Below are 16,500 nucleotides of genomic sequence, written 5' to 3'. Positions count from 1 at the left end.
AGCGTGTATCTGCTTTTTACTTTTTCTTTTTGTTTTCTTTGCTTTTTTAACAGCTTTCTCTTTCCTTTTTTTAAATTTTTAAATAAAAATAAATGATTTGCAATTGTTCTACAAAAAAAGCTTGATCTGCACTTGTTTCACTTGATCTGCTTGAAACGCTCGATCCGCTTTGCCTAATATGCTTTCTCAATTTAGAGCCTTAGATTGTGTTTAAGAGCAAATCAAAAACGAAAAAAAAAGGTTTTTGTCCATCCTCTTGTCTGGTTCTGCACACCCTAGTTGTCCACCATCCGGGCTGCTACCATGGACTTGTTGCTCATATTGTCCACCCGGTATAGTGGACAACATACCTTCATCACCTACTATTTTACTCGTCTATGGACAACTAATGGCTCAAATGTGTCATGAATACTTGTCCAATATTTTCATCATATTTTGTCCACCGGATCTGGTCCACTAGATCTAATCCATCTACAGACAAATGTGTGATCCAAAGCGTAAATTTAGTTGGATTGTGGATGACGACGTTTTTCATAGATGCATTATTTGTTTCATCCTCTGGTCAATCAGTTGTGGTTTTAAGAAATTTTAAAATAGAGAAGAGTAATTAGTAAAAATTAACAAGTTTTGGTCTACCGATTTTGATCTACCATATCTAGTCCACTGAGAGAGAAATGCAAAATCTGGCTGATGGATCTGGTCCACCGGGTGTAGCACATATTCGAAAACATCTTTACTCATCCATAACAGAAGCATGTAGATAAAATAGATGTTGTATTGAAACAAAATAAGACTCTAAAAAATTATTAATGGATAATTAAAAAACAAAGTGGAAGAAGAAGAAGAGATATAAACAAAAAGAAAGAGAAACAAAAAAAGTGTCGGAGAAAGAAAAAGGTGAGTGAGATGAGAGAAAGAGGAATTAATTTTTTTTAAAAAAGAGAGACAAAATCGTGTTTGTCGCTGCTGAATGTGGCAGACGGGAGAAGCCAATTAAGAAAGTGGCAGTCTATACAATTTTTGTCGCTGTTCATGTCAATCTAGACAATTTTCTCTATAATTTATCAACACCAAATTTGCCACATTCTTAACAGCGATTTTACCACAACCATTTTTCCACTGTTTGCAAATGCTGACTATTTTTTATATCATTCTCATTGTAAGTAATCTTATTTACGCAGCCTATTTATTTTATTTTAAATTAAATGGTTCGACAGCCCATTCAAATTGTATTTACTGTAATTAAAAGGCTTCCAATAATTTTCTGATTTATGGGCCTAAGTACAAAAAGGACATTTATTATGTATAGATAGATAAATATTCATTCGAAACCACATCAAGCGCGAACACAACCGATTTTAAACACAAGAAAATTAAAAAATGCTAAAAGACAAAATGAAAACACTAGGGGAAACAAATCAGTGGAGTCGCCAACCAAAAAAAAGCAGTGGACTCAAAATAAAAATTTGGGTAACAAAAATTTAAAACTTTTAAAATATAAGGTTATAACATCTACTATTGGGCCTAAATTAAAATTAACAAATAACAATAAAAGTTTCAAATACTAAACTAATAAAAAAACAATTCATATGAAAAATTGAATAACAAAAAATGACACAGTAAAAAACTAACAAAAAGAAAAAAAACAAAAAACAATGAAATATCAAAATATTAATAAAAATATATAATTAAAAAACATCATAAATATCCCACGGGGATCAACCACTAGTAGATAATAAAGTTCAAAAAAAACACAAAGTTGAATGAAAGAGTTGCCTACGGCCAGTTCTACAACTTATTATTAAACCCAAAAGTACTCATAACAGAAAATATAAAGCAACACCAAACCAAGAAGACAACCATTGAGAAACACTACTCACTTGTAGTACTTGCAGCTGCATCCATCTCAGCTACAATGTCCGCTGCCTCGGTCCCAGCTACACTTTCCGGTGCATCGGTGGCAGCTACAGTTTCCATTGCATTGGTCATCCCAGCAACAGTTTCTGCTGCATCAGTGGCAGCTACAGTTTCTGTTGTATCAGTCTCAGCTCCAGTCTCCACTGCATTGGTGCCATCTTCAGTTTCAGTTTTAATAGTAGCAGCGACATACTCCGCAGCATTGGCCGCAGCTAACAGCTTCTTCTTCTCGAGAAATTTCTCGATGTAACCCTGTTTAACAATCATAACTAAATCCATTAAATCTCATTTCGAGAAAAATTAAATAAAACTTAAATGATCAAAATGTGTTACCTGTTTATCAGATTCAGAGAGATTGCTCCACATGCTCCCAATTTTCTTGGTGAGAGATCCCTTTGGTCCAGTACCAAACTCGGCTTTAAGCTTAGCGTATTGCTCAGAAAAGAAGAAGTTATAAGCACTTCTTAGTGGCTTAGGTAGCTGAGGACCCTCCTGATGATGAGAAGTTTTGGCTCTCTTATTCTTGCGTCTTCGTTGAGTTTCAGGAGGCGCTTGATCAGGCATGTGGTAAAGCACTCCTTTGAGCTCTTCCGAGCCTATCTTCACGGTTACAAGGTAGCCGCCATCGAATTTCCCATCGATAACCCCATTAAGCAACAAGCCAGGTTTTGCTTCTTCAACGTCTGAAATATTTTTTCAAAAAACATAATCTCAACACTCAATATAAGATAAAAGAAGAGAGACTAAAAACATTGGACTATATATATGGGTACAAAACAACATGTAACATATCCAAAAACATCATAGAATATTTAAGTACCCTTGTCGTCACGGTTTGCAGATTTCTCAACAAGGCGCATCAATGCTTTTTCTGCCCAAAAAAGAACGAACAAAGTATATTAATATCTCTAATCATTTTGGAGAATTATATTAGAAAGATAGATATTAAGAAAACATGATTTGGTCATTTCATACCTCTCCCCGGAAACTCATCGAGTGGAGCTTGGAAGTAGTACACATGTTCAAATGCAAACAACATTTTACGATAATTTTTCCTTAGAACAGCTGCTGCATTTGAAAGTGCTCCCTTGAACTGTAATGCCTCCATCACTTCTTTGCATCTACGATCCTTGATCACCTAGATATTGATATATATATATGTATAGGATTAAACTATAAAACATGATCGTACGTTCTTGTATGAATGCTTTAATGAATCTAAATTATATATATAGCTTCAAAACTTCATGTTCAGTGACACTATTGAAGAACTTGTTACCATTTCAAGACCACCTCGACAAGTGACCTCGCAGAAAAGCTGGTGCAGATCGAGACGGTCTCCACACACAATAGGAATCCTTTTACAAAATTAAAGAAAAACAAAATTCAGAAATATTCCAAGAAATGAAATCTTATGGATGAGAATAAATCATTTTAAGCACAAACAATGAACATATATACATATACATCAAAAGATTCCCAACATTTTACCTTTAAAACAAGATATTTGCCATTAACGGTAACCAAAAAAAAAGACACACTCTTAAAAACTCTTCATGGCTTAGCAATTCAAAATCATATCAAAATACATGAGTTATTTTTTAAAAAAAAATAGGTTTTGGGCCAAGGCCCATATAAAGTATTTTAGGAGTGCATCTCTTTCTAGGTTTTTCTTTAAAAAAACCGCCGCCCTCCAAACATTGCTCGAATCTAGGAAAACACGTCTTCTTATCACTTTTCGAAGGCGATGCCTATGTACACGTCATTAATAACCCACCACACAAAGGATCGAGAACAAAATTGCAGGAATCTCTACTAAATCTATCAATTTAATGAAGATTATGATTTTTTTTTCATCCACAATAATAATTTGCAAATCAGTAGCTTCGTCAAGAAATGTAGAACAGAAAGAAAAAAATAATTTATGAAAGGAAAGGAAGAACTCACTTAAAATTTCTTTCAGAAGATTTGAAAAAACCTCGGAGTCTATCCCAAAACAGTTGAGGGTTTTGAACAAGAATTTGATACATTGATGTACGAGAGGAATCGCCTTTTTCTAACCCAGAAGAGGCAGTAAGAACAACTTTAACTTGAGAAGGATCTGTCGACATTTGTTTGGGGTGTTTTTTGGTCAAAGGTTAAAAAAAATTTGGTTCAACCTTGAGAAGTAAAATGAACTTTCATATATATATATATATATATTTAACCTTCTTATCTAGGATTAGAGGTCAAATGTTTATATAAATTTTTTCTTTTTTTGTCTCCACCACACAAAAAACAACACTACATCCTTAATTAATTTTAATTTACAGCTTGTAGCATAAAGTCAAACTAATTGTATTATTTTTTGAAAAAAAATGGTAGTAAAAGGATGAGATTTTATTGATATTAAAATCTGATGTAAAGTGAATGATTTTTGCTTAAATATTGTAATAATATATGGACCGTTATCAATTTTTGGTTATATCGTATTTGATAAAAACATGCAACTGATATATTTTTTATCGTTTGATAATATATAAAAAAATAGTACCAAGATGAATCCAATAAACGAAAACATTAAAACTACAAACATCATGATTCTCCTCACCGTCCACTACTCCACTCCGTCGATCGCCCTCTATCCTAGCATGAAGCCAAGCCAAACTAGGCATGACCAAAAGCTAACCTTAACCGTATTTCTAGCCGTAATCGGATCGTTTATCAACCATAACCGAATCGTAACCGTATAAAACGGTTAAAAATTATAACCATTAACCGTACAAGTAAATTAGTTACGGTTATAAAAAAATAACCGTAATCGCTAATTAACCGTAACCGTAATAAACCGACGGTTAATCGTATAGTTAAACGCTCGGTTAACCGTATATTTAAATCCTTAAAACAAATTATATTATAACTGTATACAGTGAAAAGACACATCAAATGTTTGGATAAAAAGCAACACAACAAGTTGAACTCGTAAATAATCAAAACATTTCATACTAAACTATTTTTACTCTTATCTAGGGATACCGGAGAGTTTAGGAGGAGCTAAAACTCAGATATTCTCTTTTGTGCGGGACAGATTAAATGCACACATAAATGGGTGGTCTGCTAAGTTGCTATCAAAGGGAGGTAAAGAGGTAATGATTAAGTCAGTTGCCTCAGCGTTACCTACTTATGTTATGTCTTGTTTTTGGCTTCCAAAATCGATAACATCCAAATTAACAAGTGCAGTGGCTAAGTTTTGGTGGAGTTCAAATGGTCAAACTGGTGGTATGCATTGGAGGGCATGGGATAAACTATGTTCGAGCAAGCAGATGGGGGGTTTAGGTTTCAGAGATGTAAACGATTTCAATTCGGCTCTGTTAGCTAAACAGTTATGGCGCTTGATGGAGGCCCTTAAAAACAGTTCGCGAAGGTTTTTAAGGGTCGCTACTACCGGAACTCCAATCCTATGGAGCCAATTAAATCATATTCTCCATCTTATGGTTGGAGGAGTATCATATCAGCTAGATCTTTGGTAAATAGAGGACTTATCAAAAGAGTGGGGTCAGAAGATACTATTTCTGTTTGGTCAGATCCCTGGATCCCATCTCAATTCCCAAGACCAGCATCAAGTAACGGATCGCCTTTAGACCCGTTTTTAAGAATTCAAGACTTAGTCGATCGGCAAAATAATTCTTGGCGTACAGAAGTATTGCAGGAACACTTTGCTTCAGAAGATATCCAAGTGATACGTGCTATTCCAGTTGGTAATAGACCATCCGGCGATGTAATTGGATGGCATTTTACGAAGAATGGGAAATATACAGTTAAGTCGGGGTATCAGGTTGCTCGAATGGCGGGTCCGAGGAGTCCGGTTCTCACGGTATATGGCCCAGATATACTTCCTCTCGTGGCGAAAGTGTGGAGTATGCGGTGTCCTCCAAAACTACACCATTTCATGTGGCAATTGCTGACAGGTTGTATTTCGGTTTCCGCAAATTTAAAACAAAGGGGAATCAATTGTGATGCCAGCTGCACTCGTTGTGGCGATTTATGGGAAACTGTTAACCACGTCATCTTTGAATGTCCTCCGGCTCGCCAAGTTTGGGCGTTGGCGAATGTTCCGGTGGGGGATATTTCATTCCCCACGGGATCAGTATACTCAAATATGGATTATGTGTTACGATTAACACAAACAGGGGACCAATTGGCTTTTTGCCCATGGTTGTTCAGGTATATTTGGAAAGCGCGAAACGCTAAGATTTTGATAATCTGGATACTAACTCACTGGAGGTGGTGAAGGTAGCCAGAGATGAGGCACGTATTTGGCATGACGCACAGATCGAAGAAGTAGATATCCCGCTAGTTCTCCCGGTGGACAGGCAACAAAGGGTCTCTGGGGTGACTGGACGTAACGTCCAACTTCCCCCGCTGTTAGCTGGCTCTCGGTGTTTCATAGACGGATCTTGGAAGGATTCTGATATATATGCAGGCTTAGGCTGGTTTTGTCAATCTGCTATGGAAGCGCCACCGATAATGGGAGCATCTAACCGCTACAGAAGTCTATCTCCTCTCCATGCTGAAGTTGAGGCCTTGGTGTGGGCTATGCGTTGTATGATTGGACACAATTTTCGAGACGTGAGTTTCCTTACCGACTGCTCTGATTTGGTGAAGATGGTGTCTTCCCCACAAGATTGGCCGGCCTTCTCTGTCTACTTGGATGACATTTTCACAGATAGGGAATAATTCTCTACCTTTTCCTTATCCCTTATTCCTAGAACTCTGAATATAAAAGCGGACTATTTGGCACGCCAAGTGCGTACCATGCCGCATCTGGTTAAGTTTGTAAACAATTTCCCTTCGACTTGGCTCGTTTGAGTCAATCTTAGGCCCTCTGATGACAAAAAAAAAAGAAAAAAAAAAACTCTTATTTCCTTGTGAATTTAATGTTGACTTTCTCAGTTTCGATCCAATACCCAGATTTAACTAGTTTACTATAAATATTTGAAATCACATATATCTTTTACTTGTAAAATAAATAGTATTTCATAATATTTTATCTTTAATATTAATATTATAATAATCATCAAATAACCGTAACCGTATTAACCGTAACCGTAATTAATCATAACCATATATAACCGTAACTGTCTTAACCGTATAGATAATGGTTAAAGAAAATTATAACCGTTAACGAATGGTTATCATAATCGCATTAACCGTAACCGTGGTCATACCTAAGCACAACCTCCTAACGCCAGATACGAGGTAAGACATCCATCTCATGTGACGCTAAAATCATTAAGCCAAGATGCATGGACATTATATTCGAGAATACCTGTAGCTGGTTTCGTCTAACAAATTTAGAAAAAAAAATTGGAATAGGACAAATTTTCAAATATTTTTCTGTAAATAATATTTTTTGGTCAAACATTTTTTAACAGTAAACGTTTATAATATTTAAATTATAGATAGTAAACTTCACTACAGAATTATTTGAGGACCATCCATTTTATGAAAAGAGTCTAGCAAAAATCAGACTTACTACAAAAAATGACCGATTTCTTACAGACAAATCCGTAAGAAAATGGTAGGAAACGTTTATTTCTTTCCAATTTTCTACAAAAATATTGGTAGAATTCCGCAGAAAATCGTATATGGTAAGATTTTGGAAGAAAAATTTCTACCAAAATATGTTGTAGGAAATCTTGTAAGCTTTCTCGTAGGAACGGGGAATCATATTTTTGACCATTTTCCTTCGAATAAGACGTAGGAAACGTTTTCCTTCTAAATTTCTACCAAACAATTCTCTTTTATTTTCCTACACATAACAGTTTCTATCCATTTTCCTACCAATTTTTTCACTCGAATTTCCTTCCAAAATTTCATTCAAATTACCTACCAATTACTTTCCTACGATTAATTTTGTAGGAAACATGAATAATTTGTTAATTAATTAAATCCGATTTAGATTCAGATTTATTTGATTTTGGTATCAAAAATTTTAAAAAGAAATTATAAATTAATAAAGAACGTCAATTATTTATCCAACTCAAATATCATAGAAGTCAAATTCAGAATAAATTCTACACACTACTCTTATAGAGAAGCTAACTTGAGAAAAGCTGAAGGAGACGGACAATTGAGGCTGACTTAGCTCCTGGAGTTATGTCGCGTCATCATCATCATAGTCACCATGTACCTAGGTGGTCGCATGTCAGGAAACCTCCCCAGAAGTAGCTTGTTGCATTCAATGATATACTTGAGATAAGGGTCATTCTTCATTTCATGTGCCTTTAATGTTTGAATATCTTCTCTTAACTTAGAAATTTGGCGTGGAGCTGTAGACAAAGACGAACATCCTTCATGCAAAAGACTGCTGACATGAAATTTCCATAATTTTCCTGAGTATTCTCCTCATCTCCTGAAAATCCAGAGAACATAAGATTCATGTAGTTAAGAAATGGCTATCACAATTGACCAGCTTATAGTTAGACCAGATCACGAAGCTTACAAGTTCTCACTCAATTATCACAATGAAAACGAACTAGCTTCATTCATTTAGACTAGACCAGATCATGTAACTAGACCAGACCAGATCACAATTGATAAACCAGCTTATAATTTCTCACTCAATTATCACAATGACAACTACCACTGGACCTGAGTTAAGCAGTTACAAGCACAAGTATAAAACCATAGTCGATCCACCACAATATATATGCACTGAAAAGAACTGAAATCCTGTATTAGAGAACTATTAAATGTAAAATATGTCATATATCTAATGTGTTCATGTTTACGAAATTTATGGGCATTCTCACTATCAAATTAAGGCCTTGAATAATTCCTAGTTTTAGGGTAGATTTTGGTTTTAGTTTTTCTAAAAATTTGCCACTGAAGATTCTATAAGATCCTAAAAAATAGATCTCGACGTGAATGTATTTTCTTTCATTTTTCATTTTTTAATTATTTTCATAACTACTTTTTTTTAGCAAAAACCAAAAAAACTAAAATCGAAAAATCCAGTTTAAAAACTCATTCCATTCATGGCCTAAATAGAAACGTTGTAAGTTTTGAGAAACATATGAAAAATCTAAAAGCAAATAGAAAACCAAAAAACTAAAAAAAAAACCCTTAAACTAATCTCAATGGATGACTACTTAGTTGCCTCGAATGCTTAGTGATGAGGTCTGAAAAAACGTAACCACCACCTGTTGAGGTAACCAATAGGTGACAGCTTCTTGGGAGCATCCGGCAAAGTAACGTCTTCGGTTGATGGTTGCACCATGATTCGAAGCTTAATCCCAGCATGACAAAGACCGGTCTTTAAGCTTACAAAGTAATGCACTCCTGGTCTGGTGAGTGTAACTAGATCGTGTCCGGTCTTGTAGACGGCTACAGTAGAAGTTGGCGTGCAAGACTCGAAGTCAAGTTCATTGCTGACTTCTCTAACGTCGTTGATGTGTTTGTTGTATTCGAAAAAGAGAGTATCTCCAACACGAAAGTGTCTATCTTCACTCCACTTTTCATAGTAGTAACTGTTGTATACGCTCCATCCGCTTGAGTCACCGACCGCGTACATCCTACTTGACGGAAGGATCTTGCTCGGTGGTGGTGGTGGTGGTGGAGGAATCTGACGTGATGGGCCATGGATCTTTCTCGATGGTGGTGGAGGACTTGGACGTGACGGGCCAGGGACGACAAGAACATCAAGATTCAGTCCCGAGACGCATTCAATATGGTTTGAGGTGATGAAATAGTGATGTCCTGGTTCCTTGAAGGTCACGACATCGTGTCCTGTGTTGTAAACAACTTTGGGAGAGGAATTATCACATGACTCATACTGCAAAGCGTTAGAGACTTGAGTGACGTCGTTGACGTTCTTGTCGTATTCGAACACGAGAGAATCTCCGACGTGGAACTCCTTATGTTCTGTCCAAGAGTTGTCCTTAATAGTCCAACCATAGTTGGAACCTCCGACTTTGTAGGTTTTAGCGGAGCTTGAACCCAAGAGAAGAAACATGATCACAAGAACAAAGCCAAAGATCTTCTTTGTCACCATGATGAGATATCTAAACTCAGCTCTCTATGAGAAGTATTGTTGAATTTGTGTTTGATAAAAAGTCACGTATGTGCCCTATTTATATAAAGTTACAAGCTCTTCTTATCTTAGTCCTTGTCCTATTATGAATTTAGTTAAGTTTATTTCTTTTTTATCTATATGAACCGAAGTTCTATTTTTTTCATTTCTAAACATAACTAATAGAGTATATAAGATAATGTTCCCTTGAAATTAGAGTGATCACCTTTTTGAATCCTATTCTCATTAGGTTAATTTTTGTGTTTATAATTTAATAAAAATATATCTTATTTACAAAACTACGCAAGGGTTCGTTCATAAATTATATACTTAATTTCAAATTTGTTGTGATCACAAGATTTCTATATAAAATAAATTAATTTGTTGTAAAATTTCGATTTTTAGTATAAAATATCATGTATTAGACTCGCAATCTCCACACAGTGATAACCTCGATTGATCGTATCCAGTAAAATCTCACAGTCTCTTTCAAACCCACATAGCAATGACCTCGAATCCATGTTTGTTGCATAGCCAACAGTAATGCTTTTGTCTTTGTAAAAGATGGGGATCTCGTAAAATATTGTCTACAAGAACTCTAATACCGATTATGACCTTGAGAATCTCTTATTATCCACCCATTGTGGGTACCGGAACTGGCGTTCCGGGCTAACAGCCCATTCCACTTAGGCCCGTTGTCGACGGCCCATTATCGGAGCTGCCCAGCCCATCAGGCGACGTCCAGTAGGAGCCAAGGGTTTGAAAGAGGGAATCAAAACGGGCTATCAGCGGGTCAAGCGGTGCTTTAATGAGAATGGCGCGATTCGCGGAGCGGAGTTCGCCGATATGTTTAATGCTTGCTAGAGTCGTATAAGTAGTAAGAAAAATAACGTGTAAAGGGGCGGATGATTGTTTTGGCAGAACTATACTAAATAAAGACAAACGAATTTCCTTCAGTTATCTCGCAATCCTATTTACGAGTTCGGACAGAGAATTAGGAGCCCACTCGAGTTCATTACGTTTCCAGTTCGTGGATTCCAGCTCCCACATTTTGGCGCCGTCTGTGGGGACACTTATTCCCTAACTCACCGATTCCTCGTTTCTGACCTTACCTCACGTATAGCGAAATGTCGAGCGACGATAGTCAAGTAACCCTCAGTTCTATTCAAAAGTTGTTGCAGGATTTGTCCGGGAGAACAGAACAGCAGCAGACAGCTACAGCTGCGCTCTCGGAGAAGCTCGGAGGATTCGAAGAGCGGTCGACCGCTCAGGTGGCCGCCTTATCCGAAACCGTCTCCGAGCTGTCCAATGCGCACAACGCTTACGCAGCCCAAGTAGACGCGCTGGTGGAAGGGACGTCCGTCAGCACCACGCTCCGCAGATCCCGTATGCTCGACTTTGGTGGAGGGTTGCCGGCAGCGTCACCGGGGGATGGGCGACCAGCTCCCCCAGTCGCTGCGAACTCAGCGGAGAACCAGCCAAGAGAGGCCGGTCTGTCAATGCTAACACCTCCACAGGGGACGGCCGTTCCCAACCTTGGCCGGGAGACTCCACCTCCCACGAGTAGGAACTCCACGCCCGGCCATATCCGCACGCCAACCCAGCACAGGGCAGCAACCATGCCCAATCCGGAGATCTCATTCCTCCAGAGCGAGATCCGGGCCATGCAGTCAAAGGTCCGCCACGCGACGAGCTCCGCCCCCGATATCGATCGAGTTATCGAAGAATCGAAGCGGACTCCGTTCTCGCGTCGAATCTCTTCGATGCGCATCAAGGATGCGCGAAAGGTTAAATTTCCCAGCTACGAAGGAAAAGGTGACCCTAAAGTTCACCTCCACACTTTCCTCCTTACGGTAGGAAGGGTGGACTTCGAGCCTCAAGAGGAGGATGCGGGGTATTGTAAGCTCTTCGCCGAGACATTTGTTCGGCCAGCCCTCCTGTGGTTTGCCTCACTTCAGGAAGGGACGATCGACAGCTTCACCCAGCTCTCCACCACGTTCGTGAAGCAGTATTCGAGCTTCATAGGGGTAGGAGTAACCGACGCTCAGTTATGGAACTTGAGCCAGGGTTCGAACGATTCACTTCGGTATTACATCACCAAGTTTAAAGAAATAATGGTTCAGATTCCCGGACTCTCCGACTCAGCGGCGCTGTCCGCCCTTAAGAACGGTTTGTGGCACGAGTCTCGATTCAGGGAAGAGTTGACGGTTAACCGCCCCTCCAGTATCCAGGACGCCCTTCATCGGGCATCGAACTGGATCGTAGCCGAGGAGGAGAAAGCCGCACTCGCCAAAAAATATAAAGTAACCCCCAAACCGAGCTTCGACCAGGGAGCTAGACGGAGCGGTCAGGGACAAAGGCAAGGACCAGCTTCCTTCGCGGTGGACCACCAGAGGGGGGGCCCTAAGGGCGCCCCATCGAAGCAAGGGTTCGGACCGCGAGGTAGAAACGGGGCCTTACCAAGCAATAAATGGACCCGGGAGGAGCAGGAGGACGATTCTTTTTGCGAACTCCATAAGGTGGCTGGGCATGCAACCCGGAATTGCAAGAAACTCATGCATTTACTCGCTGAAAGGATCATGAATGGGGGGATGCCGGATATAACAATCGACGAGCTCGATCAAGCACAGAATGCAGTTCATCTCGTAGCTGAGGCAGCTCCCGAAGAGGAGGAGCTCCCTTCGACTAAGAAACCGAAGGCGCTTATCGAGGAAATCCCTCAGGAGGCAAGGAAGCGCATCGACGTGATCATGGGCGGGTCTAGGATATTTCGAAACTCTATCAGGGCCATTAAGGACCATCAGAGGAAGTGAAACGAATCGACCCCAAAGAGACTAAAGACGCGCGAAGTCTACCCCGAGATAACTTTTTCGGAAGAAAAGACAGAGAACCTCGACTCCCCCCACGATGATGGGTTGGTCATCACATTGGATGTAGCGAACCACGAAGTGTGCAGTATACTGGTCGATACGGGGAGTTCGGCAGATCTAATTTTTCTGGATACTCTTACAAGGATGGGCATAGATAAAAGTCACATCGTCGGACCCCCGGCTCCCTTGGTATCGTTCACCAGCGAAACCTCGATGTCCCTGGGAACTATAACCCTCCCGGTCGCTGCGCAAGGAGTGTCCAAGATGGTGGAGTTCACCGTTTTCGACCGACCAGCGGCGTACAATGCTATTCTAGGGACTCCGTGGCTGTATCAGATGAAGGCGGTCCCGTCTACCTACCACCAGTGTGTCAAATTTACAACACCTAATGGAGTCCGCGAGATAGTGGGTAGCCAACGTATGTCCAGGAGCTGCTATCTGGCTGGGCACAATCTCTTGGTCCAATAGCAACCACAGCTCGAGGTCGCCAAGAATCCGATGAAGAGTAGGATGAACGGCGAGCTCTACGAAGAAATCCAGCTTAATGAGTTGTTTCCCGAGCAGAAAGTGAAAATTGGGGCAGGCTTGCCCCCAGAGGTCAAGGAGGAGTTGATAAGCTTCTTACGAAGGAACAAGTCAACTTTCGCGTGGGAGGTGAAGAAAATGACAGGTATTAGCACCGACGTGATATCTCACGAACTCAGTGTTAACCCCACTTTCAAGCCTGTTCGGCAGAAGCGTAGAAAGTTGGGAAAAGAACGGGCCGAAGTGGTGAACGCTGAAGTGGACCGACTGCTCGAGGCTGGCCTTATCCGGGACGTCCAGTATCCGGAATGGCTGGCGAACACGGTTGTGGTCAAGAAAAAGACTGGCAAGTCGCGGGTCTGCGTTGATTTCACCGACCTGAACAAAGCTTGCCCGAAGGACAGTTTTCCCCTTCCACACATCGATAGGTTGGTGGAGTCCACTTCGGGGCACGAACTGCTGACATTTATGGATGCTTTTTCAGGATACAACCAAATCATGATGCACCCTGATGACCAAGAAAAGACGTCTTTTATCACGGATCGGAGGACTTTTTGCAACAAAGTGATGCCGTTCGGGCTAAAGAACGCTGGGGCAACCTACCAACGATTGGTGAACAAGATGTTCGCCGAGCTGTTGGGTAAAACGATGGAAGTGTACATTGACGACATGTTGGTGAAGTCGATGGAATCCGGCCAGCACGTCGGGCATCTCGAGGATTGTTTTGCGATCCTCAACAAATTCGGCATGAAGTTGAACCCAACCAAATGTACGTTCGCGGTTCCTTCGGGGGAGTTCCTAGGTTATATTGTGACCGAAAGAGGGATCGAGGCTAATCCTAAGCAAATAAAGGCCTTTCTGTCAATGACTTCACCACGAAATCTCCGCGAAGTTCAGCGCCTAAATGGGAAAGTAGCGGCTCTAAACAGATTCATCTCTAGGTCCAGAGATAAGTGCTTACCTTTCTTCGAGCTCCTCCGAAAGGGCAATAAGAACTTTCATTGGGACAGCCTGTGCGAGGAAGCGTTCGGGCAACTCAAACAGTATCTATCTAACCCCCCTGTTCTAGCAAAACCCGAACTCGGGGAACCCCTATTTTTGTATGTAGCGAACACGGAGACGAAGGCCCGTGGACATTACACGTCGACGGGGCCTCTTCCAAACACGGTAGCGGTGTCGGAGTCAGGCTTTGCGCACCAGCTGGAGAGGTAATCGAACAATCATTCTGACTGGCGTTCGACGCCTCGAAAAACGAGGCCGAGTACGAAGCATTGCTAGCCGGACTCCGATTGGCAGTAGGAATTGGAGTCCATCGTCTTCGCGCTTTTTGCGACTCACAGCTCGTAGCAAGCCAGATTTCGGGGGAGTACGAGACAAAAGATGGACGCATGGGAGCCTATTTAGCCGTGGCAAAGGAGCTGGCCGAGCGGTTCGAGCACTTCGAGTTGGTAAAAATCCCGAGGGCAGAGAATTCCGCTGCCGATTCGCTAGCCTCCCTTGCCTCGACCTCGGATCCCTCCCTGACACGAATTATCCAGTAGAAGTTTTGGAGCGGCCTAGCGTTTGCCTAAGCGAGGTGAACATTCCTACAAGGTCGATGCAGCGTCGGCTCGACAGGGGGGAGATAATCAATGAGCCGCCCGCTGCCCCTACCAGGGCCGCCAGGCCTCGGAAGAACGCTTTGATGCCGGGAAACCTCCTTGTCCCCATAAGCGAGGAGAACTCCGAAGCGTCAACTGGGAATCCAGTCTCTCGATTCCCCTGCGGTGAGGAGCCCGGAAGGGGGGGGGGGGCTCGAGGACCTTTCAGGGCTCTCGGAGGAGGACCAAGAGTTCGATTGGAGGGCGCTTATCCTAGCCTACCTAAGGAAAGGTGAGCTGCCCCAGGATAAGTGGAAAGCCCGGAAGATTAGAACTGTGTCGGCCCAATTTTGCCTACACAACGAGGGCCTGCTCCGCCGTAGTATCGGAGGTCCTTATTTAACTTGCATCCCTGGGAACGCGCCAGGGATAGTGATGCGGTCAATCCACGATGGACCCAACGGGGATCACGCGGGGGCCCGAACATTGGTAGTCAAAGTCAAGCGTTATGACTTCTTTCGCCCAACGATGAAGGCAGATTGCGAAGAGTTTGTAAGAAATTGCGAGAAATGCCAAAGGCACGCCCCCACCATTCACCAACCCTCGGAACTTATGTCGTCAATCTCGGCTCCCTACCCGTTCATGAGGTGGTCGATGGATATAATAGGGCCTTTGCACAGCTCGACGAGGGGGGTGAGGTTCCTGCTAATCCTCACCGATTACTTTTCTAAGTGGGTAGAAGCGACCGCATACTCTGCGATAACAAGTTCTCAGGTTCAGCAGTTCGTGTGGAGGGATGTGATCTGCCGTCACGGACTGCCGTACGAGATAGTGACAGATAATGGGTCGCAGTTCGTGTCAAGGCAGTTCGAAGAATTCTGCGCGAACTGGAAAATTCGGTTGAGCAAGTCTACACCCCGCTACCCTCAGGGAAACGGCCAGGCTGAAGCTATGAATAAGGTAATTTTGGCTAACCTAAAGAAGAGGCTGGACTCATATAAGGGTCGATGGGCCGAGGAGCTGCAAGGCGTGTTGTGGGCAATCCGAACCACGCCTCGGCGGGCAACGCACGAAACCCCTTTTTCGCTGGTGTACGGGACGGAAGCGGTGGTCCCGGCAGAACTCGCTGTACTGGGAGTCCGGGCAATCACGAACCCCACAATGCCCAAGGAGAATGAGGAATCTCTTCAGGATGCCCTTGACTTCGTCGAAGAAAAACGCGATCGGGCTTTAGTTCGTTTACAGCATTACCAAAGCACGATCGCAAAGTACTACAACTCAAGAGTAAGGGGTCGCGATCTCAGCGTGGGCGATCTCGTACTGAGGAAAGTTTACGAAAATACAAAAGAGCTGAGGTGCGTAACGGAGTTTATCGCCTCGAGGAGCTGTTAGGGAAGAAGATCCCCAAATCATGGAATGCCTTGCATCTAAAGCGATTTTACACCTTTTAAAAAAAAGTAGTGATAAACATTTGTAATCGAACTACGGTGTGCTTGATCCCCTTTTCGGGTACGTAGGCAGCTCGGTTGACCGAGTCCAGCTAGGAATAATATTA

At 41.8% G+C, this 16,500-nt stretch overlaps 3 protein-coding genes and 1 pseudogene across 3 annotated transcripts; 2 read left to right on the top strand and 2 right to left on the bottom strand.

Moving 5' to 3' along the window:
- Window positions 1–1,688: 1,688 nt before the first annotated feature.
- On the bottom strand, window positions 1,689–4,040 carry LOC17880487 (putative high mobility group B protein 11). Its single transcript, XM_006285454.2, has 6 exons — window positions 3,865–4,040; window positions 3,197–3,275; window positions 2,893–3,055; window positions 2,738–2,788; window positions 2,251–2,600; window positions 1,689–2,169 (listed from the first exon to the last, which is right to left on the bottom strand). The coding sequence occupies exons 1-6, from the start codon at window positions 4,026–4,028 to the stop codon at window positions 1,873–1,875; spliced, it is 1,104 nt and encodes a 367-aa protein (XP_006285516.1). The 5' UTR covers window positions 4,029–4,040; the 3' UTR covers window positions 1,689–1,872.
- Window positions 4,041–5,356: 1,316 nt separating this feature from the next.
- Window positions 5,357–6,633, top strand: LOC111829462. Its single transcript, XM_023778547.1, has 4 exons — window positions 5,357–5,813; window positions 5,899–5,989; window positions 6,087–6,120; window positions 6,190–6,633. Exons 1-4 carry the CDS (start codon window positions 5,357–5,359, stop codon window positions 6,631–6,633), a joined length of 1,026 nt encoding a protein of 341 aa, XP_023634315.1.
- A 2,434-nt stretch (window positions 6,634–9,067) lies between these two features.
- LOC17878558 (uclacyanin 1) lies at window positions 9,068–9,952 on the bottom strand. Its single transcript, XM_023778546.1, has one exon. It carries the CDS (start codon window positions 9,950–9,952, stop codon window positions 9,068–9,070), a length of 885 nt encoding a protein of 294 aa, XP_023634314.1.
- Window positions 9,953–11,097: 1,145 nt separating this feature from the next.
- LOC111829461 lies at window positions 11,098–16,337 on the top strand (annotated as a pseudogene).
- Window positions 16,338–16,500: the final 163 nt, after the last annotated feature.

Source organism: Capsella rubella, unplaced genomic scaffold (assembly GCF_000375325.1).
Source record: "Capsella rubella cultivar Monte Gargano unplaced genomic scaffold, Caprub1_0 scaffold_7, whole genome shotgun sequence".
Lineage (NCBI taxonomy): Eukaryota > Viridiplantae > Streptophyta > Magnoliopsida > Brassicales > Brassicaceae > Capsella > Capsella rubella.
Note: the sequence above shows the minus strand (reverse complement) of the source record. Positions and strands in the feature narration are given on the sequence as shown.

What these genes read in the sequence shown, in the direction of transcription:
- LOC17880487 (XM_006285454.2), bottom strand. Translation starts at nt 4,028, where the DNA reads ATGTCGACAGATCCTTCTCAAGTTAAAGTTGTTCTTACTGCCTCTTCT. An exon ending in GTCGAGGTGGTCTTGAAATG is followed by an intron (nt 3,056 to 3,196) that starts GTAACAAGTTCT and finishes ATCAATATCTAG; the next exon opens with GTGATCAAGGATCGTAGATG. An exon ending in TGCAAACCGTGACGACAAGG is followed by an intron (nt 2,601 to 2,737) that starts GTACTTAAATAT and finishes AAAATATTTCAG; the next exon opens with ACGTTGAAGAAGCAAAACCT.
- LOC17878558 (XM_023778546.1), bottom strand. Translation starts at nt 9,952, where the DNA reads ATGGTGACAAAGAAGATCTTTGGCTTTGTTCTTGTGATCATGTTTCTT.
- LOC111829462 (XM_023778547.1), top strand. Translation starts at nt 5,357, where the DNA reads ATGGAGCCAATTAAATCATATTCTCCATCTTATGGTTGGAGGAGTATC. An exon ending in TCTCGTGGCGAAAGTGTGGA is followed by an intron (nt 5,814 to 5,898) that starts GTATGCGGTGTC and finishes TTTAAAACAAAG; the next exon opens with GGGAATCAATTGTGATGCCA. An exon ending in AATGTCCTCCGGCTCGCCAA is followed by an intron (nt 5,990 to 6,086) that starts GTTTGGGCGTTG and finishes TAACACAAACAG; the next exon opens with GGGACCAATTGGCTTTTTGC.